The following is a 25,049-nucleotide window of genomic DNA, read 5'->3' on the forward strand; positions in this document are numbered from 1 at the left end:
ATTTTTGCATTGTGTCTCAGCTATTTTCAACTGACTACAGTTGGCAACACTGATGCTAATGTAATCGCCATTCTAGTGAGGAGCCTCCGTAGCCAGGTGGAAAGGAGCAGCAGTGCGTAGCATACGCTTCTTGATTAGACCGGGGTTCGAGCCCGTCACCACCAAATACGGAGGATGTGGAAAGGTCATGGAATGACCACCGCATATTCCCGGAGCAATATGGCCTTAGTTGCTAATGCTCCTAAAAACCAAACAGCCATTCTAGTGCAGAAAATGGTGCCCCTCCTGTCTTTTTTTTTTTTTTTTTCTGGATCTGCCACTGGTATGACCTATCGTGACTTATGCTAGTGAAACATGGGTGCTTTATAAAAAGGACAAAATCTTTAAATGTGTGGGAAAGGAAGATATTAAGGAAAATTTTTGGCCCAGTAAAAGTCGAGGAAGAGTGGGAAAATAAGGACAAACCAAGACCTGAAGGAACTGTATGGAAAAACTGGATATAGCAGGAGTTATAAAGAGCTCAAGACTTAGGTAGGCAGGCCACATGATATGAATGGAGGAAAATAGATGGCCAAGGAAAGTAATGGAAGGGAACTGGGAGGAAGACTGAGAAGGAGGTGGGTGGATGAAATGAAGAACGACCTATGACAGCTTAAGGTGAGATGATGGAGAACAATGGCCAGGGAAAGAGACAGCTGGAGAAAAATCGTTGAGTAGGAGGCCAAGGTTGTTGTTATTTGGTTTTTAGGAGCATTAGCAACTAAGGCCATATGGCTCCGGGGATATGCGGTGGTCCTTCTCTGACCTTTCTGCATCCTCCGTATTTGGTGGTCACGGGCTCGAACCCCGGTCTAATCAAGAAGTGTGTGCTACGCACTGCTGCTCCTGCCCACCTGGCTACGGAGGTGCCAGGAGGAGGCCAGGGTTCTACAAGGACCATAGTGCCATGGAATAAGTAAGTACACTATTGAAAGTTAGTAAAAGATGCTACTTCTCAATAATGGGAAAGTATACAAATAGAAACACATCATGCAGAACACTAAACAGTATAATACAGCAACAAAGTTTTAAAAAGCTGTCTTTCTTCAGCCACCAGCATCATGTCTTTTCCTGATAAGCTGGGATATCCGATTGCTAAATTTCTTTTATTTCCATCATCTGTATTTATTCTACCTGTAATACTGGTTTTTGCCTTTGGTTTATATTAGTAATGTTTTTGAAGGGCACTAGCTAAGTTTTTATATTTTTGAAATAACCTTATTAGGCATATTTTATTTATATATATATAGTTATTATTACTGTTTTAATTTTATTTAGATTTTTGTCTATTATTATAGCATGTAACAGATTATCACATATTGATGTATCATATTTATTCCATTGGTCCTCCACCTCTCTTGCATCGGCTTTTTTTCTTTTTATGCTTCTGTCTATTGAAAAGTGACTTCTTTTGGCTTTAGGTGTACTATTTCCTTTATTTTATTTAGGGTGATAGCATTTGTACAGAACTTTAGTTTTGTACATGCTCTGTAATTGATCTTTGCCACTGTTCTTTCTGTCAAATCCATGTTTCCTGGTATGTAGTGAAAAAAATGTGCAAATTCATTCTAATTTAAGACATGTTTCTTTCTGTGACTTTGCTATAGTATTTTTTTACCTATCATAATAAAAGTATATTAAATTTGAACAGAAGTCATTATTATTTTTTTTTTTTTTAACAGTTACAATATTACACCAAAAAATGAGTGCAGAAATCCAGCCTTTAAAGATGAAGGCCACTTTAAAAAAAAAAAAAAAAAAAAAAAAAAACTAGAGAAGCTCTCACCTACCTTCCTTGGAATTATTATATCATTCCAACATGTTTCTGTGTTTGTAGCATCATATCATTGGGGATGGGTAGGGTAGGGCAATTATTTTTATCTTGGAAAGTCAAAAAGCTTGGGTCTGAAAATGTCATTTCGGAGGCCCAAACCTTAATACTCCAGAATGTACTTTCACAAAGTCCTTATCTCTTAAGATAAGAACTTTGTGAAAGTACATTCTGGAGCTGTTCACAAATTATAATGCAGGGATGGGGGAGGGGAGATTCAGACCACCACTCCGCCACATAGTGCATTATGGGTGGGTGGAGTAGTGGTCATAAAAAACCTTATATATAGTGAATGATAGATATAACAGGTTTTTTCTTAAAAGAAAATGTGCTTGCATTATTGAACTATAATTACATAATAGTGGAGATGTGGATCAAGCTGTCATGAAATATTACAGGTATAGAGTACTTAAAAATTGAAAGTCTCCTGCTGGTTGCTGGTTAAAGATATGCATATTCACTTAACTTGGGGTGGGAACCCCAAGTTAAGTGAAATTTTGAAGTGCATAGATAGACCACCTGTTTTCTGGAATTTTGATTTATCTATTGATGTAATGTAGGTTTCTTTAACCAATACCTTGAGGACCTTGTCTGTGCTTGTGTTTTGCAATTGGCATTGAAGCTTTGAATAGCTATTTTCTTTATTAAATGATAGCAGATATAAATGTTGGTAAAGAAACCTGTTGTTTTTAAAATATTTAGTTCACTTACAATTTAGACTAAAGACAGGACAAACTTAATGATAAAATCTTATTTTGTCCTCTAGGGTAATTTAAACAAAGAAATTCAAATTAAGGAAAGATAAATGTAGACTGCATGTAAGAAAATTTGCATTCAGTCAGAATACTCACTTGTTGAAATAAATTACTATCTAGGCTTGTAAAATTTGAGCACTTATGTAGGATTAAATATTGCAAAAGGAGATACCGTATTTCCCTATGTATAAGACTCACCTTTTTCGAAAAATTTGGGGTTTAAAAACTGGGTGCGTCTTATACAGTGGTTGTAGATTTTTTTACTTGCATTTCCCGCTTTTTCGCGCTTGTCTTTGCGCTCATTGTTTCGCACTTGTTACCGGTATATTAGGTTACGTTTTGCCACGTTCTGCCCAGAAATGACTCAGAAAAGAGTTTTGTACAGTGCTGAATTCAAGTTAAAAGTGATCCAGTTTGCAAAAGTGAATGGAAATTGTTCTGCTGAACATAAGTTTGATCCTCCTCCAACTGAGAAAACAATCTGAGACTGGCTACAGGAAGAAGAAACCCTACTGAAAACGCCACGGCAGAAGAAGGCCATGAGAGGCAAGTCAGCAAAATGGCCTGATTTAGAGAGGGGATTGAAGAGCAAAGGGCAATTGGAATTTCTGTGTCCACAAAGATGGTTCAGCATGAGGCAAGAAGAATTGCTGATGAAAAAGAAGTTACTGATTTCAAAGGAGGACACAATTGGTGCTTCAGGTTCATGAAACTGAATGGACTAAGCATGCGTACACACACACACACACACACACACACACACACACACACACACACACACACACACACACACCAGACTGGCCCAAAAGATGCCTGAAAGCTATGAGCAGAAGGTCCTTGAATTTCATCGTTTCGTCATTCAGTGTCTGAAGACGTCAGTTTGAGTTGGGACAGATTGCAAATATGGACCAAGTCCCCCTTCAATTTGATGTCCCAAGTAACAGAACTGTTGATAAGAATGGGGGTGAAAACTGTAACTGTGAAGACAAGTGGACATGAAAAGAGCCATTATACAGTTCTAGTTTGTTGTGCCTACGGAACCAAGCTGCCTCTATGCTGATTTTCAAATGCAAAACCAGTGCTAAAAGAAGACATTCCTCGAGGAGCGATTGTCCACGTTCCTGACAAGAGTTGGATGGATAAGGATGGGATGAAGATCTGGTTTGAGAAAGTTTTTGGAGCAGGAGACCAGGTGGGCTCTTACGCAAACCTGCCCTATTGGTGCTTGATCAGTTTAGGGCACACATAAAAAACACAAAGAAGATTGCTGCAGAGCAAAAAACAAAACTTGCCGTCATACCTGGAGGCTTGACATCCCAGCTCCAACCACTTGATGTCAGCATTAACAAACCCTTCAAAGCTGCCATGATAGACGAATGGAACCAATGGATGAAGTCTTCTGGGGACAATTTGACACCAGCAGGAAGAGTGAAGAAACCAACTATAGGAGAAGTTTGTACCTGGGTGAAAAGATCCTGGGATAATATCAAGATTGAGATCATTGTCAAGTCATTTAAGAATTGTGGCATTTCAAATGCCATAGATGGAACTGAGGACGAGGCAATATATGAAGACAGTGATTTGTCATCAGATACAGATGAAGACAAGCTAATAGATGGGAGTTTTGACAGTGATGAGGAGTTGTATGAATTTTATGATGAATAAAACTTGAGTTCAATAACTTTATGTAATACATTTTTTTTTTTTTTTAATTTCAGGCCTCAAAATTAAGGTGTCTTATACATGGGGATATACGGTAAATTATGAAACTTTGAGAAGCAAACTTTTTTTTTTTTTTTTTTTTATACGACTTGTGCTACATAGGTTTTGCTACCTTGCATGTCTTTGAGATAGTATATCTTATAAACTACAATGGAGGGAGACAGACTTTTGATTAAAATAAATTGTGTTATTTATGAAAGTCGTTTGGGTAAAAATCTTATTCTAATATATTTTTGTATTTTATTTGTAGGAGTATATTTCGTAGTAACAGTTTCTGGGACTGGTTGGTGTTTAGACCAATCCGTAATAACATGGGAGGTAAACTTCGTTTGATAGTAGTGGGATCTGCCCCTCTTGCTGGAAACATCCTTACATTTCTTCGATGTGCAATAGGATGTGTGGTGAGTATGATGTATGAAAATGGCTTATTCATATTATGCATGCAAATGGCTTAATGTAAATGTTCCTATGAATGTAAAGTTGAATTTCCATAAGCAGGTTTCAGCAAGATTTATTTCTATTCCACAAGTAATTTTATGTTTATTTTGATAATAGATTTTTAGTTTATTTTCAGAGAGATCTGCTTTCCCTGGGCTTTAAACCTTTTAGAGCTGTAATGATGAGATGCTTAATAATCCATCTTTTCACACTAATAGTTGGTTCTAAAATTTAATCCTTCCATGAGTATATATGTAGATCTACATTTTGAAGGTCATTTTGGTATGCCTGTAATTTATGAATAGGCTCAGAGTTGTTGGGATTAAAGTTATCTATGACTTTGCTAATTTTGTTTTTTTGTTTAGGAGTTCTTTTAAAACAAGTTTGTTTATTATTTATTTATTTTGTTTTCCATTCTAATGTAGGATCATGATCTAAATTAGCATGTATCAATGTCTGATAATAGGGTGCAAACTTTTTGATGGTAAATTTCATATAAAATAACAATTCCTACTTCTTTACCTGCTTTGCTTATGTGAATGGTGGTATTGTGTTTGAGATCTGGAGGTTCTGATAGTGGAAGAGCAGAATTTTTTTGATATTTTCAATATTGTGTTTAACTTTCTAGGTCCCTAATTTTCTTTAGGGCTGGCTCAATGGGAGTCAGCTAAGTGGCTTAAGTTGATGTTTTTTGGAAAGTGAGAACTGGGGGCTTGAATTCCAAAATTTCTGGTTCTGTAATTGTAAATATATTAATATTTGAATTGTGCATTTGTGTGAGGTTAGGGGTGGGGATGAATTTTCTATTGTGGCCTTGATTTATCAAGAATAAATGGAAATGTATTTATTATTATTATTAGTAGTAGTTAGTAGTTAAATTTTTGAAGAATAAACTTTATTGTATTATTAGTCTGACATTTGAAGTAGATAATATTAAAGAAATGGAAGTTCTAAATGCAAAACTGTTTCATGGTAGTAAGGGATTCCTACACCTGAATGCAAATTTCAGCATCAGAGTCAAAATATGCATTCCATGTGTTTGACAGTATGAGTCTCCATAGTTAGTAAGCCATCCTCCTAGTATTAGAAAGAAAAAGTTCACAGAATTGGCAAACTTGCATTTGATGGAACTCATTCTATTCCTGGGGCAATGAGTTAGTTTGATTGTGTTAGCCAAGACTCACTGCAGGTTTGGTGCTGTGATACAAGCCTTCCATGATTTTATTCCTACATTTCTTTTCGTCAGCCAGCTTGTCTGAGTCAATTTTCAGAGAGACATATTCAGTTTTCCTGCAAATATGTCTGTCAGGTAGACAAGATTGGTAAGTATCAACCTATAGTGTGTTGTTTATGTTGCTCTTATAGAGATATTTGAAGATGCAGTCATTTCATTTACCCTGAGGAGAATCTGTCCTATTTTGGTAAGAGTGATAAGGGTACCCCTTCACAAGAATTTTGATTTTCTATGGGGTTATTTCATATTCACAACCACTGTTGATCTAGAGATGGTGAATGAGTTTGTTCCATACAGAATATTTCTACACAGGGCACAATTAGGCATTGTGAAGTCCTTAAGCCAAAGCTTGTGAAGAGAGCCAAAATATAATTGTTTTTATCTTCACAAAAGGAAATGGGGAGGCCCTTCCCTTGGATAGAGAGGGCCCAAAACTGTTTTTGTTTGGCTTATGCCTAAATCTGGCCCCATTTCCACAGGTTTGTGCAGTTTTGTAATCATTACTCTTCCTACTAGTAAACAGAAAACTAGTAAACATATTGAAACCAATATCAAGTAGAACAGATTTATATATTCAAGATGTAGGTGGATAGATAATCATAAGATTGATCAGTTCTTAATTGTGTGTGTGTTCACAATTGTTTATGGTTTTAACAGCAGTTTTAAAAGATAAACCTTCAGAATTATTTTATGAGAAACCCTTATAAATAGTATATAAATGAAAATTGTGAGGATACATTTATGATTTATTGTAAATGCAAAATTATATTTCTTGTTACATGAATTTGCTGAAAATGGAAAGCTAATTTAATACTTTCTTTTTTTTTTCCCTATTTGGGATTACTCTTTGATATTCAGATGATTAATCACTTTTTATTTCCTTGTACAGCAACAAAACATCTTTTAATGATGTACATTTTGTTTCAGATTGTTGAAGGTTATGGGCAGACTGAATGTGTAGCTCCATGTACATTAACGGTGCCAGGAGATCCTGGAGTAGGTGTGTTTGCAAAACTTATCCAGTGGATAAAAGTTTAACTCAATATTATTTTATAATTGATTTTTTAATTTCATTTTATACTTTAGCAATATAATATAGATACTTGGGAATTTAAAATGGCAGTATTACTTAAAAGATTATGCTACATCCGAAGATAAAGAATTAAAAATGTGTACTGTGAAGGAGATATTTCTATAATTTATTTTTCTTAAATATATCTTTGTTTACTAGACTGTTATACCATACCACTAATGTCACACACATACCATACCATGCAATTATGACAGCAGGGAGGATGACTGCACTTGTTCACAGTATGTCGAATGTTTAAAGACTAATGTTATTTGAGTCTTTAACGAATAGAGAAATTCCTGGAAAACATCTGGTACTAGACATAACTGCAGCTGATAATGTATGGTGACAGAGCAAGGCATTTACCATCTGGAGCAAATTATGAAGTCTGTTGCCAAACAATGGAATTAACCTTTGCATTTAATGCAGGAATGTTACAAGGCATCAGTACACATGGGGGTAGGAAACCTTCCCCCATAGTGCATTTCACTATAGGGTGGTACTTCACAAGAGCACCGATCCCAGACACCAACTGGCAAATATGGATGTGTTGGTGCTAGGAATGCAAATCAGAATGGATGAACATAAAGTCATGTGGTATGATGAGTCCCAGTTTATGCTTTTCAGCATTGGTGGAAGAATGCATATATAATGTAAACCATATGAGGCACTGGAACAATGCTGTTGTGTAGCAACTGTTGGAGGAGGTGTAGTGGTGTGAGGCATGTTTTTGTGCCATTTCCCCTCCCCAAACCTACTGGAGGGCACTCAATGCAAGAGCACATCTGAACATTGTTACAGATCAGGTACACTGCACCTGTTAATGTTGCTGCATGTATACACCTATGGACAGTGCTTTCAGGATGAGTTTGCAAACATTCATTCTGCCAAATGTGTGAAAGAGTAACCTGAGGAACACAAGGCAGATTTCAAGTATCTGCCCAATTCCTGGATCTCAGTCCCATTGAACATCTGGGATGAACCGAAAAGGCAAGTTCATCAGTATATAATCCTCTGTTCTTGAACTGAAATCAGTTTTGTTATGTGGATGATCCAATAATTCTTGTTACCTTCCAATACCTTGTTGACTACATGACACATTGTGTCAAAGGATGATACTCAAACTTGTTTGACAAGCACCAATACTCAAAAATAGTCATCAGAAGCACAGTAAATGTAGCAGAAAACATGCAGTAAGTCTATTCTGGCCAGCACCACATGCTAGTTCCACAACCTCTACAACACTTTGCAAAGCTGGGTAAGCATTCTCCTCTTACGGGACACATGTTGATTTAATGTGTATGCCACAAGTTCAGATCAGTATCTCAAGCAGAAAATAACTTTAAGGTTAGAGTTTTAAAAAAAATAATAATAATCTGCACTCTTCTTGTTCTTTGTTAATGCTAAACTGAGCACAGGACTGCTAAACAGACAATGATCCAAAATTCTCCAGTATAAGAAGTACCATGGGTTCCAGTTATCAATCTCAGCCAAGAGGTTTAAAACAAATCTTGCAATATAGAAATTCCACAAAGCTTTTACAGTGGGAATGCCAAAATTAATCAAGAGGAAATTCTGAAATAATTCTGAAAGGAACAGGCAAACTTAACTTGCCAGAAAGCCATTTTAAAATCCAATACTCCAGAGACCAAGAATTGCCTTGAGATTAGATGGAATAGCAGATAAAATTTTGCACACAACCAACAGTAAAGAAAAGGGGACAGCAACTGAATTTCTGACACTCTGTATCTGGAGAAAATCCCATCTAATCTAGCATCAAATTGAGTAGGGGTAGAAGGGAGCTGTACATAACCTAATGCATTTAATTAACTAATAAACTTCATCATATTCTCAGCATTCATATAACCGACAAATTAAAACCACCAAAAATTAAAACAAGCTGTGCTTTATTACACACAGCTGATAGCCTACCTAAAGAAACTAAAATTTCTAAAACTACAGGAGGAGAAAATTAAATGTCAATAATACCTACTGTAGAATAGAAATAACTGAACCTTCCAGTTTATCCAATATAATCTTTTCAACACCTGCCAAAAACAATAAATTAAATGAAAATAGATAAGCATTTCCACCAAATTTTAGACTTTCACAAAGTAGCGAAAAAGCAAAAAAAAAAAAAGCATACTGAAATATGCACTCAGTGATAACGGATCACAGTTATCAGTTAGTCACCTCTCAGAACGTGATAACAATAAAACTTTTCTTAAAATTCTACCAAGGAAGGGAGTTTATTCTTCATATTATGCATTTTCTGATAAAAATGCACACAAGCTTACCTACCCACTATGATAGGTAGTACAGAAGAAGTATGGCATTAAAACACTTACAAAAGAACTGACAACAATTAAACATCCCTGCTCCACCTTTCCTATATCTATGCAAAATACAATACATTTTGAGGTGAAGATTTAAAAATCTAAACTAATAATGTTAAATATTATTAAGGTTTTTGGCCTGTACATTGCAATTTTATTATTTTCATCAATTATATCATAAGTTGTATTTTAATTGTAGACCATGTTGGACCACCTCTTCCATGCTGTTGTATAAAATTAGTTGATGTTCCAGAGATGGAGTACTACTCAAAAAATGGACAAGGGGAGGTAAATGCATTTATTATTGTAATTTTCTAATTTTTTAAGAGCTAGAAAAATCCTAGCCAACATGACAACTAAAAATGTTATTGATAACTGAAATGTTCTCTGAATCATTAAGTATGGGTTGTGGGGTTCCTTGCAGTTGGTGGCGCCTCCGTAGTCAGGTGGGCAGGAGCAGCAGTGCATAGCACATACTTCTTGATTAGACTGGGGTTGGGGCCCGTGACCACCAAATACGGAGGATGTGAAAAGGTCAGGGAATGACCACCGCATATCCGTGGAGCAATATGGCCTTGGTTGCTAATGCTCCTAAAAAAACCCAAATAACAAACAAACAAACCTTGCAGTTGAAAGATATGTGATCACACTGAGTTACATAAAATATAATGGTGGTTGTATGTTCGCTATATGACTATATGATTCCCACAAACACTTTTTTTTTTTACTTGCAGTGATTTTTATAAGATTACTTAAACTTAGTTTCCCCTGATGTTTTCTCTTTTGCTATGAGAGCATATTGCTAATGACCATTTCTAACTAAGAGACAATCTCCATTTATTCCAGAACCTATAATGGTTGTAACGTAGCTAGCTGTTGTTTATTAGTTTTGATATGTTCACAGGATAGTGGGGGGGGGGATCATAATAGCATAACAAAATAAGGCTTATGGAAAGAGTGGTTTAAGGAATCAGTGTTTACATTTAGACTGCTTTCATTCTGGGTTATAACTTGTAATCCATTATTTATCACATTGTAATGGACAAAAAAAATAGTGTTCCACTTTTTTTCACATGTTGCTTATATATACTGTCCATTCTGTGCATATTGCACTCATCATATTCAAATTCTGCATCTCCTATGTCTGGGTAGCACCATGTTTCAGATATCCTTATCTGAATTCGATGACTTAACCAATACTTGAAATTCATGAAATTTATTTCATAGCATTAGTTTACAAGCAAGTATATGTGCTCTTTTTTTTTTTTTTTCTCTCTTAGCAACCCTAACACAGCCCACATATCTGCTTGTTCCATGAGGACCCCCAGCAGGCCTTGCATACAGAAAGGACAAACAGGAGAGAAGAGGGTGGGGGAAGGAGTTTTAATCTTGGTTAAAAAAAAAAAAATACACAGAATTTAAGGCAGTGTACCTAGTTTACTTGGTGGCAATTGTAACGTTGAATCGGTTTGATGTGATATAAGCTCTGGGAAAACAAAAATGAGTAGAAGTATGTTATAGACTAAATGACAGTGTGTGTAATGAACTATACAAAGGGCTGACCAGCAAATCAGTGTCTTTTCGTGGGGAAAAATATTAATTTTCCAGATTTGATTGGAACTTTTAGCTTTGTCATTACACAGTAGCAGAACTTTTCTGGATTTATTGGGTGACTTTTTTTACAGCAGCATATTAGAGAAGCAATAAGAGAAAGAAATACTCGTTTTCTAATTATGCAGCAATGACTCCTCATGCATTAAGAATTTCCAAATAAAGGAATTTCTGGGTGAACAGTGATAATAGTGTATTGATGTGGGATTTACTTAAATATATAACTACTATCGATGGTAAAAACTACTATCAAAGGGAAGGGGTTTCATTTGTAAAGATGCCCAAATTGGTCTTGGACAGTTTTAAATTCTTTTCAGTAGGACCAACTGATGTTGCTTGCAGTTTCAATTGTTAAATGCAAAGTGTTCAGGGAAGTAATTGTCAAAACTACTAAGCTTTTTATCCAAGAGCTACTGTTCAAGGTTTACTTCTGAGTGGAAGTTAAATGACTCAGACTAGTGGCAAAGAAGAAAAATGCATGGGATGATTATGAAATATTGGTGGGGGGGAAGACAGGATCCTACAGTAAGTTGTTATGCAAATTTCATGACACTAGGGCAACTATGGCCAATCTACAGTAAGTATAGACTAATCTATAATCAAGTCACTAAGGGAAGTTAGGCAAACTAAGGCAGATTACAAGGAGTTTTTGGCTAGGAATACAAATAAAAGTAGCAAAGAGTTCTTTATGTTAATATAGAAACAAAGAATGAAATGCTTTTTACTAGTTATAAACAGTATAGCCATTGATGATCCTGTTCTGGTTGCTGACAAACTGAATAAATATTTTGCACCTACATTCACAGATGAAAAAGTTTGTAGAGATAGGAATGCTGGAAGTATATCAATGTATAACTGGGAGCTAAATGGTTACGTGATAACTTAGAAGAAAGTGAAAGAATTTGTTGAAGCTAAAAGTAAAAAAGACACCTGAGGCTGATTGAATCTATCCAGTCATATTAAAAGAAGCAGAAAGAGAGAGGTAAACAAATTTTGGCCATAATTTTGAGAGCATCCTAGGATTCAGAGGAGGTCTCTACAGATCGGAAACATGCAGATGTCTCCCCTATTCACAAAGGGGATAAAAGGGCAAAGTAAATAAGTTTTATTTCTGTTTCAGGGAAAATAATGGAATTAATGGTTAAAGAAGTAAGCAGGATCATTTTGATAGGAATGCAGTTATATGGCAATCACAGCACAGATTTTCTAGAGGAAGAGTTTGTCTGCACAATCTGATTAGCTACTGTCATACAGTAACTGGACTGGATGCAACACATAATTTTGACATAATACACTTAAATTTCAGTAAAGTTTTTGAATCTGTTTCTAATGAAATATTTCTGTAAAAATTGAACCAGTGTGGCATTAGGGGCAAGTTACCACCATGGATAAAGAAATAGTTAAGTGGCAGAAGAAATGTTATCAGTGGAGTTCCACATGGTTTAATGCTGGGTCCATTGTTGTTTTCAATATTTATGAACGATAATGATGAAGGTATATTAGGTTTAATGTCTAAGTTTACAAATTAAATTTTTCAATATTTATTAATGATGCTACTGATGAAGACATAAGTTTAATGTCTAAGTTTGCTGATGATATAAAAGTTGGTAGGGTAGTTAATGAGTAGGGTTGGCAATGACAGCTGTCAGTGTATGCTACTACCTGAGAAATGGCAATTGAGGTTTAACATTGATAAATGCAAAGTGTTACATGTGAGAGCAGCAGTAATCCCAGAATAACATTCTATTTGGGTGGTACTGCACTCAAGATGGTGGGGAATGAAAGAGACTTAAGGGTAATTGTGCATTCTTATATGAGGTTCTCTGAGCATTGTGAACAGGCTACCAGGACAGTTAATGAGGTTCTGTCAATGATGTACAGGAATTTTTTTTTGGCAGGGACAAAGAAGTGATTATCTCATATAAGGCAGTGGTTAGGCTACTACTTATTGAGTAGTGCATACAGGTCTGGAAGCTTCATTTTAGGATGTAGATGTATTGGAACAAATGCAGAGAAGAGCAACAATTGGGGGCACAAAAAAGGGTACTCTTACCAAGAAATATTTCACTTCTGCAAATTACCATATATATATATATATATATATATATATATATATAAAACCATACAAACCAAAGAGGGAGGGAAGAGAGGGCTAACAAGAGTAAAAATATTGCAGCAGAAACTCTAAAATAATTTAGAAAATCTAAATGTAAGAATAATAATTCATTGAATTTTGAAAGCCAATTAAATAGAAATTTAACGACGCCCCCTCTGACGGGCACCAGGTCCATATCGAAATGCAGCAATTCCCTGACCATTATTGGCCTTGTGGTCCTCTGTCGAGATGGGCGTAATGTTCAGTCTATTTTTGGTTTATTTTTGTTTTGTTTTATTGTAGTGGTTTACATCTCTGTTGGTGATATTTCACATAAATTTGGACCTGGTGCCCCTCAGGGGCGCCGTTAAATTTCTATTTAATTGGCTTTCAAAATTCAATGAATTATTATTCTTACATTTAGATTTTCTAAATTATTTTAAGAGTTTCTGCTGCAATATTTTTACTCTTGTTACCCCTCTCTTCCCTCCCTGTTTGGTTTGATTTAATTTAGGTTTAACTTAGACTATTTTCGCTCTTGTCTTGCCATACTGCTGGCATTATTTTATTTATTTTTAACTCTCATTCTAATTTTTTTATGGTTATATTTCAAGCATCATGTAGAGGAATATGCTTTTTGCTGCCTCTGATGTATGCTGTACCTTTTTTATTTTTATTATGAAAGATTCCGTTTCCAACTATTTTAAACGTTATTCAAATATGTATAATCATATATATAGATGGAAAAAAGCTGTTTACATGATAGATGTGCAAAAATATGCTTTCAGCCAGAGAATAACTGGTTATTGCAAGAAAGTCAGGATTAGACAAATTTTGTAATCTATCCGTCCCCTCATTAGAAGGATGTACAGATGATGTGGATGATTTTTTGCTGATATTGTGTAAGCTGGTGTTGCATCATTTGCTAATACTAATATAATGAGAGGATATCTGTGGACTGGTGTGATAATCTTGGATTAGATAAAAATTCAAATGAACTAATTTTGTTGAAAATTAGTATATGGGAACATAAATTATCTTTAATCAATTTTAACTTTTAAAAATGAAATATTTTCAATTATTTAGGCCTGGATATACTAGGAGTAACATTGGACTTTTATCAGAGTTGCTAGAATAGCAGACAATCTTAAAGTGGTCAACTTCCATTATTTGAACATAATCTGAAGAAATTAATTTAAAAATGAATTCTTTTGACCTGCTATTAGGGGTAAAGGTACACTGTTATCCATTTAATATGAACATTTTTGTCCACATGCCACTTGACTGCTCACTTAGACTTAATATATTGTTTACCAGTCAGAATTTGCTGATAGTGCCACCCGTCATCTTAGGAGGGAGCAGTAAATCCTGAAGCAGCTGTTGTTGATGGTGCTTTGAGTTTTAAATAAATAGCAGATTTTTTTTGGTGGTACTGTTTGTTAAAATGAATTAGCAATATAGATTGGCATGCATATAATGGTATCTGCCATGTGACTATAAGCTGACACCTTGACAGTTGAAATTTGTTCACTACCACTGGAGGGAACAAAATGTTCTCAGGATAGAAATTGAATGCAGAAGTGCATACAAATTTTTCATATTATTGTGCCTGCACTTGAAAGGTTAACTACTTACTAATTTTTTTTTTATCTATCTTTTTTTTTTTTTCCAAAAAAAAAAAAGAAAAGAAAACATTTTACTTAGGATGACATTAAGTGTAGTAGATAGCTGTTTTAAATTATAAAACCTGATTTCCTAAATAGACTTGATTTTTGATATTGTATGTTTTAAGCTACAAAGCATTTGGTATATTTCAAGGTACCTTACAATATAAGATGTCTAAAGAAATATAATCTTTTTAAAGTGGTTTCTGTAGCATTTTTTTCAAATAAACAAAATTAAATCTGTTTCAGGTTTGTGTAAAAGGACTTAATGTGTTTCAAGGATATTTGAAAGACACTGAGAAAACAGCTGCTGCTATTGACACAGATGGTTGGCTACACACAGGAGATATTGGAATGTGGTTGTCTGTAAGTATGCTTCCATTTTTCATTCTTTTGTATGAAAAGTTTGAGTCAACTAAGTGAACCTTATGAATGATTATTAGCATTAGTACAGGCATATAATGCAAGAAAACAAGCTTATACAGCATCAGCCAAAAAAAAAAAAAAAACCCTTACCATTTCACCCATCCACCATTCGTTCCAAATGTTTGTCTAGTTCTACCTTGAATTTATTTAAGCTATCAACTTCCACAACAACAGATGGAAGTTTTGTTCCAGCAATAAACTACCCACTGGCTTAAAAAAAATTTCCACACATATATTAAACAACTATCCTTCCTCAGTTTCAATTTATGCTCCCTCAGGTTCTTAATCTGAGCAAGCCGAAGAATTACATCAGCATTGAGCCTGCTTAATCCATTCAAGGCTTTATACACCTCAATCAGATTGCCTCGCAGGTGCTAGTCTCCAGATGCTGCAATTTGCAGAACATAAGCCTTTCTTCATAAGAGCATCCCTTTGTTCCCCTCACCAGTCTTGTTGCCCTTCTCTGTACTTGTTCTAGCAATTCTACATCCTTCCTAAAATGAGGCTTCCAGACCTGTACGCAATACTCAAGGTGTGGCCTGACCATTGCCTTATACAAAAGGATAATCACATCCTTGTCCCTGCTTGCAAAATTCCTGTATATAATTGACAAGACCCCCACGACCTACTCTAGCAGCCTGTCTGCACTTTCAGAAAACTTCGTATCTGACTGCACAATTTCCCCCAGGTTTCTTTCATTCTCCACTACCCCAAGTGTAACACCATCCATTTGGTACATTTCTCTGCAGTTACTGCTACCCATATGCAGTACTTTGTATTTGTCAATGTTAAACTTCAGTTGCCACCTCTCAGCCCATCTGCTCAAATTTTCTGTTCAGTATGCTGCTGCAACAGGATCTGCCATGATTCTCTTGCAGCAGCATACTGTCATTACTGTTATTAACAACCCTCCCAATGTTTGTATCATCTGAAGACTTTGACATTAAGCTTGGTATATCTTCATCAATATCATTGATAAATATACAAAACAACAGTGGACCCAACACAACCTTGGGGGACACCACTAATAACATTAGTCCACGAAGAGCAGTATCCATTGATTACCACTCTGTCTTCTTCCACTCAACCATCCTTTTATCCATTGTAGCAACTTGCCCTTAATGTTATACTGCTCTAATTTGTACAGGAGTCTTCCATGTACAACAGTATCAAAAGCTTTCCTGAAATCCAAATATATGATATCAAAATTATTTTTTGCATCCAGTTCCTTTGTGACCTCATCATAGTATCCAATCATATTGGTCTGACAAGACTTCCCCTTAACAAACCCATGCTGTGTCTGAATCATTACTGCTGTTTTGTCTGGATGATCCTGCAGTACTTCTTTAACCAGTGACTCCATTATTTTCCCTGGAACAGAAGTCAGACTAACAGGTTTGCAATTACTTGTCACCCTCTGATCTCCCGTTATAAATTGGAGTTAAATTTGCACATCTCCAATTATGGGGACTTCCCCTGAGTCCAAGGATGCTCTCATAATTATGGCTAAGAGTTTGCTTGCTTCCTTGCCACCTCTTTTAATATGACTAGATTGATCTCGTCCACTCCAGGTGCCATTCTTACATTTAATTTCAACAATTTCTCCTCCACTTTGGACTCAGTTATTACAAAATCAATTAACTCCCTGTTAGTTTGAATAACTCCTCACGTGTGAATATAGATGCAAAATACTCATTTAGTTTGGCAGCTATCTGAGAATGATCATCTACATTCAAACCATTGATATCAAGTAGACCAATCTGATTCATCCCTTTCCTTTTAGAGTTTATATAAGTAAAGAAGTCTTTGCTATTTTCTTTGCATTCATTGCCAAAGATTTCTCATCTGCCTTTGCATGCCTATTTATAGATAAAGTATATTACAGAATGATCTAATTACATCAGACTTATTCAACTATAAAACTGAAACCAAAAATTGTTTGTTTAGGCAGTTTGTTTAAGCTTGATATATCTTCATCAATATCATTGATAAATATACAAAACAACAATGTACCCAACACTGAACCTTGGGGGACACCACTAATAACATTAGTCCACGAAGAGCAGTATCCATTGATTACCACTGTCTTCTCCCACTCAACCATCCTTTTATCCATTGTAGCAACTTGCCCTTAATTTGTACAGGAGTCTTCCATGTACAACAGTATCAAAAGCTTTCCTGAAATCCAAATATATGATATCAAAATAATGCCTATTTGTTCTTAAAAATTAGAAATATAAAAAAAAAGAAAAAAATATATATATTATTTATTATTTTAAATGGTATAGTATATAAAATCATCATGTAGAAAAAGATGAAAGCATCACTTGAAGAACAGAGACAAGCAGATGACCTAAAATAGCCATTGTTTATAAACCCAAAGGAATCATGTCAAGGGGAAGGCTGAGGGGGAAGATAGCAAGAGGACTTTGAGGCTAGTACAGGCAGACCACCACCTGATCCATATGGTCAAGAAGGAAATTTTTGAATAGAAAGGGACATGTTTGTATATAAAATAAGAAAATTCCATGTGAGGCACTCTACTACCTGAGAAAACAATGGTATCTAATAGAAACAGTTCTGTTAACCTCGCCTTAATAAGAATTGTCTTATCCAACATATGTGCATCAGTTCCTTTGTATAGCTAACAAGTGGAAAATAATTATCAATACATGTAAATAGGAGACCTGATTGAAGTGCTTAAGGCCTTAAATGGATTGAGTGAACTAAATGTTGATGGCATCCTTACTCTTTTTTTTGGACAACACCCATAAATGGACATAAATTTAAATTGGAAAAGGATGATTGCAGGATAGATGTGTGAAAATTTGCATTCAGCCATAGAATAGAGAGAAATTGATTGTTGGAACTTCATTTATCATGTAAAAAAAGTGGGCGCTATCTCAGTACAATTATTGAAATAGTTTGAGAAAAATAACACTGTACTGCATTGTTTTTCTGTCATAAATGCCTGGAGACCCCATTGTCCCTCCTTTGACAGAGCTTGGGCTTAGGCCCTCTAGAAGTGAACGTTTATCCACAAGTTGACCTAAAGTAACTAATATAATTTTTAATCAAGGGACATTACCCATTAGGTGAATCAAAACTCAGACACTTTTGTGATTGGTTTCAGAACTATTTGGTTCTGTTGTCAATAACAGGTCGCCACAATTAGTAACTCTGTATTAAGTGATGAAAACATGTGTCTAAATGAGCAGCCAGATAGTGCTTGTAAGAAAAAGTTCTGGTTGAAAATAACTGTTATGCAGTGGTTATTTTTACAGAACTATCTGCTGTTGTGTGATGGTTTTAGTAAATTTAAGGAAGGATTAGAAATATGAATAGCTGATACAGGGCTGATGCTGTATAATAAGTTCTCATCATTTGTCTCTACTAATACCCGTACATCGTACCATCCTGTAATTCCTTTTTGCGAAAAGAGAATAATAGCACTTCACATTTTGATTTTGCCATATAAAAAGATGTGTACCAAGTATCCTTTATTTTCAATCTACATTATTTCAACTTCATATTATGGTAAATACAGTGTGTACAGAAGAAATAGAGAGGTGAGGGGGAGGAGAATTATGCTTATTAAAAGCTACCTGAAAGTCACACCAGTTTATTTCCAGAATCTCATCAAACTTGGGTGGAAGTTAGTCTAGTGACAAGGGAAAAATTATGGTATGTTATAGGCCAAATGATTGCCAAGATTATGATGATCTTTTTAGGCAGCATGAATGGGCAGTCAGGTGTGAATGCTTCACTACAGGGGACTTGAGTCTAAGGATGACCAATAATGCAAGGAAGTTAATTTCTCCATTTGGCAAAAAAAAAAAACAAAAAAAAAAAAAAAACCATCACTCATAATTTTCATAGTACCAAAAAAGTGATGATCCAATTCTGTCTTGAATGTCAGACTTGCCGCCTCCTCCATATTTGGGGGCAGCTTATTTCAGTGATCTACAGTTCACTGCCTATGTTATTGTCTCCCCAAACAAGCTCTTGCACACCAAATTTTTTTTTTTTTTTTTGGGGGGGAGTGTAACTATACCTCATTGAGAAACCAAGGGTTCTTCATGATAAAATGGTATTAGTGTTGAAAGAATGGTATTATTAAGAATGTCACAATGCAGATCATTCTGCAAGGTATCACCCACAAAGACCATCAGTCCAATACCATGCCATAAGATTACCCTGAACCATGCTTCACAGTAAGGGTGGTGAATATCTTCTCATCCAAGTTCTTCTACCTGATGAAAAAAAATGTGTATATCAAGAGTAATTGCTCCAGGGAATATCTTTCCACTCTAGGATGAATTTGTATAGTCATGATGCCATCACACCAGTTGCTGTACACTAACTTTTACAGAAAAAGCTTGTGTGTGGCAGCTCTTTCACAGAACTCTACTTTATTTAGTTCACTGTATGTGTGCACTGGCAACTGTTCCTACATTCTTCTGAACCTCTGAGTGATTCTGTGTCAGTTTTGTGTGTGCTTTTTTCTGCTGACACAACCAATTGTTTGGGGACTGCTTATTATCAAAATACATAGTCTCTGGTTCACATTCAATTTTGGCATAGCTAACTAACTTTTCATTTGGTTACAGTGAACAACTGTTGAACAGTCTGCTACCTATTCTTGTAGAACTAGAGCTGAGGAGATAGAGAGATGAAATTAGATGATAATAAATTTTTAGAATTATTAATTTTTTCCAAAAATTAAGGCTGCTAATAAATTAGCCTAGCTTACTTGCATTATTTTGCCTTCATTGATTCTAATGAATAACTCTGAAATATGCCACCCCATTACAGTGTTCAAATTCACTGAGCTTTATGTAGCGTGTTAATCATAAATGATATTTATCTTTTACAATTTTATTTATACCTTTCCCTTGCTACCTCTACAGTACTTATATTTAACAATTTTATTAAATCTGCTTATTTGCTAGTATAAGTTTGGTGAATTTGTGTATTAAAATTGTGATGCTAAAATCATTAAAAATAAATTAAAAACTGGCAGAAATTGTTTTCATATTTTTAAGCACTTTTAGTATTAGTGTATAATATACATTTATACAATGTCTTAATTGTATAATGTTTTATTTATTTAATATTGTTTAATGTTAATATAAAATACTTGTTATAACTATTTGAATTCAGTTGTCCTGCTCAGTATTCTTATTTAGTTTGCTTGTGGTATCACTTGCAAAACTTTCCCATGTGGGAAAGTTTTGCAAGACATGAGTATGCAAATGTTTTGGTAATTGCATTATAAATAGTGGATTTCAGTGATAGTAGATAGATGCAGATCCTGTAGTGGGATTTGTACCTAGTTGAATATGATATTATGTATTTAATAACATAATAAAATCAGCTTGATAACATTATCTTGTATGCTTTTTTTTAAGAGGATAAAACTCATTTTGATTTGGTTTTCATGCTCCTAAAATAACATGCATAATGTTTTAATAAGATGAAAATCCCAGATTTTGGATTATTTTAAATAGTTGACTAATTATTTTTATATATATAAAATCGCAAACTCATTTTCCTTTCTTTTTAGAATGGAACATTAAAAATTTTGGACAGAAAAAAACATATTTTCAAGCTTTCTCAGGGTGAATATGTTGTTCCAGAAAAAATTGAAAATATTTATCTTCGAAGTCCCTTTGTAGCCCAAATCTTCATTCATGGTGAAAGTTTAAAGGTAATAAGTTAATAATAAACATAAGGTATAAATATGAATTATTTGGAATGTATATAATAAAAGGAAGGGGATGATGCCCAACATTTTGAAGAACCAAAAAAAAAAAAAAATAAAAAATAAACAAATAAAAATATTGCACAAAGTATTAGTGTCACTGAACAAAAAAAAAAGTTTTGTATACTAGGTAAGATGGCCAAAAATGCCATCTTACCTAGTAGACTTATGGAAAAACCCAAAAACACTTATAGGATAACATTAATATTATCCTTTTAATTTTGTTCCCATTCTAAGGAATTTTTTGGTCTAATTTCAAGCCAAAACTTGCAAAATGGTTTTTGTGGACACTTTAGGAAACTGTAAGCCTAAATCTGAAATAAAATATTTTTAAAAATATATTTTTTAATCATTTGTAAATAAAATTAATTACACAGTATAAGTATCACTGAAGACAATCTTTCAAAATAAACAGTTCAGCAAGAATGGCATCCTGATCATACTGAGGAACAAATGGTATCCTTATTGTTCATCTTGCTGTAGAATAATTGCTATTTTACAGTAACTTTTAATGGGAATATCATTCTCAACTTGATGGAAATGATATGGTTTTAAAGAGGTGGCATTTTAAATTATTTTATAATGCTTAATGATGGTACTGATATAAAAAGTCTGAAGTGTTGAGTGAATTGAATTTCTTTTTTTCTATATTTTTAGGCATGTTTGGTAGGAATAGTTGTTCCTGAGAAAGAAATAGTATCACAGTGGAGTAAGGAAAAGAATATTGAAGGCAGTTTGGAAGAACTCTGTGAAAATAAGGTACATATATTCATAAATGTAATATTTTAATGCATGCATATTTTTATGTTACTTCATTGAAATGAGCACAGTAACTTAAATTCATTTGGATTTTGATGCCTTAAAAGCAGTGAATATTGAAATTAAGATTTTATATATATATATATTTTTTTATTATTATTTATTTATTTAAAAAATAGTTCTTTGCTTGGTATACTAAAAATTCTAATTGTTTTCAGTAATACATAAATTTCTTTGTGTTTTATCTCGGTTATAAAACTAATATAAACAGTATATTTGGATAAAATATCAGTAGTCTTCACATTTATTTATTATTATTATTTTTTCTGTATGTTAAAACAACTCTAGGTTAATGAATGAAACCCTGCCTCGTGTAATTATATGAATTTAAAAAAAAAAAAAAAAATTATGGGTGGCAGATACCATAGGAATAGGTGAATTTAAAAAATTTAAGAATTTTTTCAGCATTCAAAAATCCAACATTATTTTAAAATGGAATGAGACAAGGCTAAAGTTTAATTTAGTTATGAATTAAGCTGAATGAAAAACTGTAACAGGAAAGTATAATGTTTGAACAACGAGTAATTTTTACACACTAATGCAAGTATATATTAACAGACTGTTGTCACTTTCAGCAGTAATTTCAATAAAGAGAAAGAAAGAGGCATATCAGCTTGGTTAAATTCTAAAAGTGAAGTAGACTTAGAATGGTATAAGGTCCTCAAACACGAGGCAAAACAGGTTGTAATTACAATATTGTAAAGAAAAGGTTTTGGAAAAAATATGCTATGAAATTGATCATACAGTAGGATATGGGAAAGTGAGACAGGCGGAAAACAATCAGAAGAATTTGTGATTCAGATGTAAGTTTAAACTGAACATGATAACACTCCAGGGTTGGAAGTATATTGGAAATGTTTTGTCTCCTCTGTAATGATTTTCATTACAGAGGAGAGATAGCACTTTAAAAATGACTCTGTAATGGTGCTTAGGAAGTCAAAGCAGCATTACATAATGATGATGGAGCCAATTTTACAAGAAAAGGTAAATGCTCTTAGAACATCTCAAAATGGTGAAGCAGCAGAACTGGGAGGAATACCAATGGAATTGTGGAAAAATGGATGGTATGACATAGAATTATAACAAAATGATTTAATCAAGTTTTAGAAGGAGGTAATATACCTGATGAATGGAATTTCTTATATTTCAACCATTTATAAAAAAGGAAAATAAGGATTTAAATAATTATATGGGAATAAGCAGCATTATTATTATTAGCCATATGGTGCAAGGAAGCCTGAGATTTATGCTGCACCAGCCAAAAAAAATTTGAGTACACACACACACACAGAGAGAGAGAGAGAGAGAGAGAGAGAGAGAGAATGAGAATCACCAAAAAAAAAGAATGATGATGATGATATCCAGCTTAGTACTGGGTAATGAGGTATTGACTGGAAGCTTTGGTTAATAGGAATATCTCTGAGTAGCAGGCTGGATTTATGGTTGGGGGAAGTCATGTATGGATAACATATTCATAATCAGATGTCGGTGGACGAACCTCTTATCCATTTGATAAAGAGAATCTATGACACAGTCCAGGCAACAGTCAAAGTTGGAAGAAAAATATCAGAAGAATTTAGAACAAAAGGGCTATGGCAGGGATATGGAATGTTTCCAACCATTTTTTAAAGTTTATTTGGAGAATGTAATTAGAGACAGACACCTTCTGTTAAGGAATGGGTGTTCCAGTCAGGGGGAAAGTAATAAGTTCTTTACTCTTTGCTGATGATTAGGTGAGAATAGCCTAAGACAGAATGGATGTAGAATATGACTAAAAAGTTAGTTGAGGCATGTAAATTAGGTGGACTTAAGATAAATCTTCAGAAAACTAAAATATTTAGTGATAGGAAGAGAAGGGGATGATTTGGATATACCCAGGAGTTGAAAAATAATTGGATGACCATTTTAAATATCTAGGTACAATACTGCATAAATCAGGCACTTGTGAGAAAGATGTGGTTACTGCATAAGTCAAGCAGGAGGAGCTCTGTATTGATAAATCGAGTCGAGAAATACGTGAAAGAACAAAAGCAATTATTATTTGGGCTATAATTTAAAGTGATTTTGATATATCAAAGTGAAGAATGATCCCTAACACATTACCAGAAACAAAGGCTATGTGCAATGGAAATGGATGGTCTAGGAAGGAACTGTCATATATTTTAAAGATCTATTGAATGCAGAATGAAATCATTAGGGAATGGATGCACTAGCTAGAATCTGTTGGTAGAAAGAGTGAAGGAAAAATTTTGCAATGGTACAGTCCCATCAGAAGAATGCCAGATATGAGATGGTCAAAAAAAAGTATTTGATTGGTCTCTTCCAGGTAGAAGAAAATGTGGGAAACCTTGAATAACTTGGAGAAGAGGAATAGTGTACATTATGAGAGAAAGGAATTTAGATGATATGTGGAGAGATGGGCAAACTTGGAACCAGGCAATAAATGGAGAAGCCTGTAAAACAAAACAATAAACTGTTGTCATTTGGGAAAACTAAAAAAGTTAATTATACTTAAAATTTTAGAGGTTTCAAAAGGGTCATTTTCCTGAAATTAAGTGTGAGAGAACATATTGTTAAATGTCAGTCCTTATAAAATAATGCAGTTAAAGATATATTAAAAATAAACCAAACATTACACATAACCTTTATTTCAGTGATATAAAGGTTTGTACAAATGTTGTCGTGAAATGTAGAAATTCTTATTTTATCAGTGATCATTTTGCAAAAAAAATGAAAAAATTATAATCAGATCAGAAAAGTATTATTTGTGGGATTAAAACCTGTAATACCTCATGGAAGGGTAGAGTTGGGGCTACATCTCTGAGTATGACTAGCTAATTATCCCTAAGTGAAAGGCTTTAAAGAAATCTGTCCAGTTTTCAATGGAATTTGAACCTAAATTTTGCAGTAGGATGCAAAAAGAACTATTTTGTTTTTTATAATGAAAAGCGAGGAATACACTTATACACATCTTGACTCTGTGAAGAAAACAAACACCAGAAAATAGATCTTAATCATTAATTGTATGAACAGTGGGTGTTATGACGAACCAGAATTTCTTTTTTGGCAGTAGTAATTTATCACTCATTGATGTGATATATCAGTAACACAGACACTGTTATTACTTTCAGAATGGTTGCCATTAAGATATGCACACTACAAAGTAAAGTAGGTCTTGATAAACTATGCAGGTATCAAATGATGCCTAGCTTTGAAGTATTTTGTCATTGCCATTTTTCCTTT

General features: G+C 34.3%; 1 protein-coding gene across 3 annotated transcripts in view; it reads left to right on the top strand.

The window, feature by feature from the left end:
- Window positions 1-25,049, top strand: part of LOC150083538 (long-chain-fatty-acid--CoA ligase 6-like) — a 238,822-nt gene that overhangs the window by 208,646 nt on the left and 5,127 nt on the right. For all 3 annotated transcript variants that reach the window (XM_090377344.1, XM_090377345.1, XM_090377342.1), the window contains exons 13-18: window positions 4,598-4,748; window positions 6,947-7,019; window positions 9,627-9,715; window positions 15,047-15,163; window positions 20,790-20,933; window positions 21,645-21,746. In XM_090377344.1, coding sequence (XP_090233470.1) covers window positions 4,598-4,748; window positions 6,947-7,019; window positions 9,627-9,715; window positions 15,047-15,163; window positions 20,790-20,933; window positions 21,645-21,746 — 676 coding nt within the window. The remainder of the gene's footprint in view (window positions 1-4,597; window positions 4,749-6,946; window positions 7,020-9,626; window positions 9,716-15,046; window positions 15,164-20,789; window positions 20,934-21,644; window positions 21,747-25,049) is intronic.

The sequence above is a fragment of the Mastigoproctus giganteus genome, chromosome 7 (genome assembly GCF_048544385.1).
Source record: "Mastigoproctus giganteus isolate SK-2022 chromosome 7, ASM4854438v1, whole genome shotgun sequence".
Classification (NCBI taxonomy): domain Eukaryota; kingdom Metazoa; phylum Arthropoda; class Arachnida; order Uropygi; family Thelyphonidae; genus Mastigoproctus; species Mastigoproctus giganteus.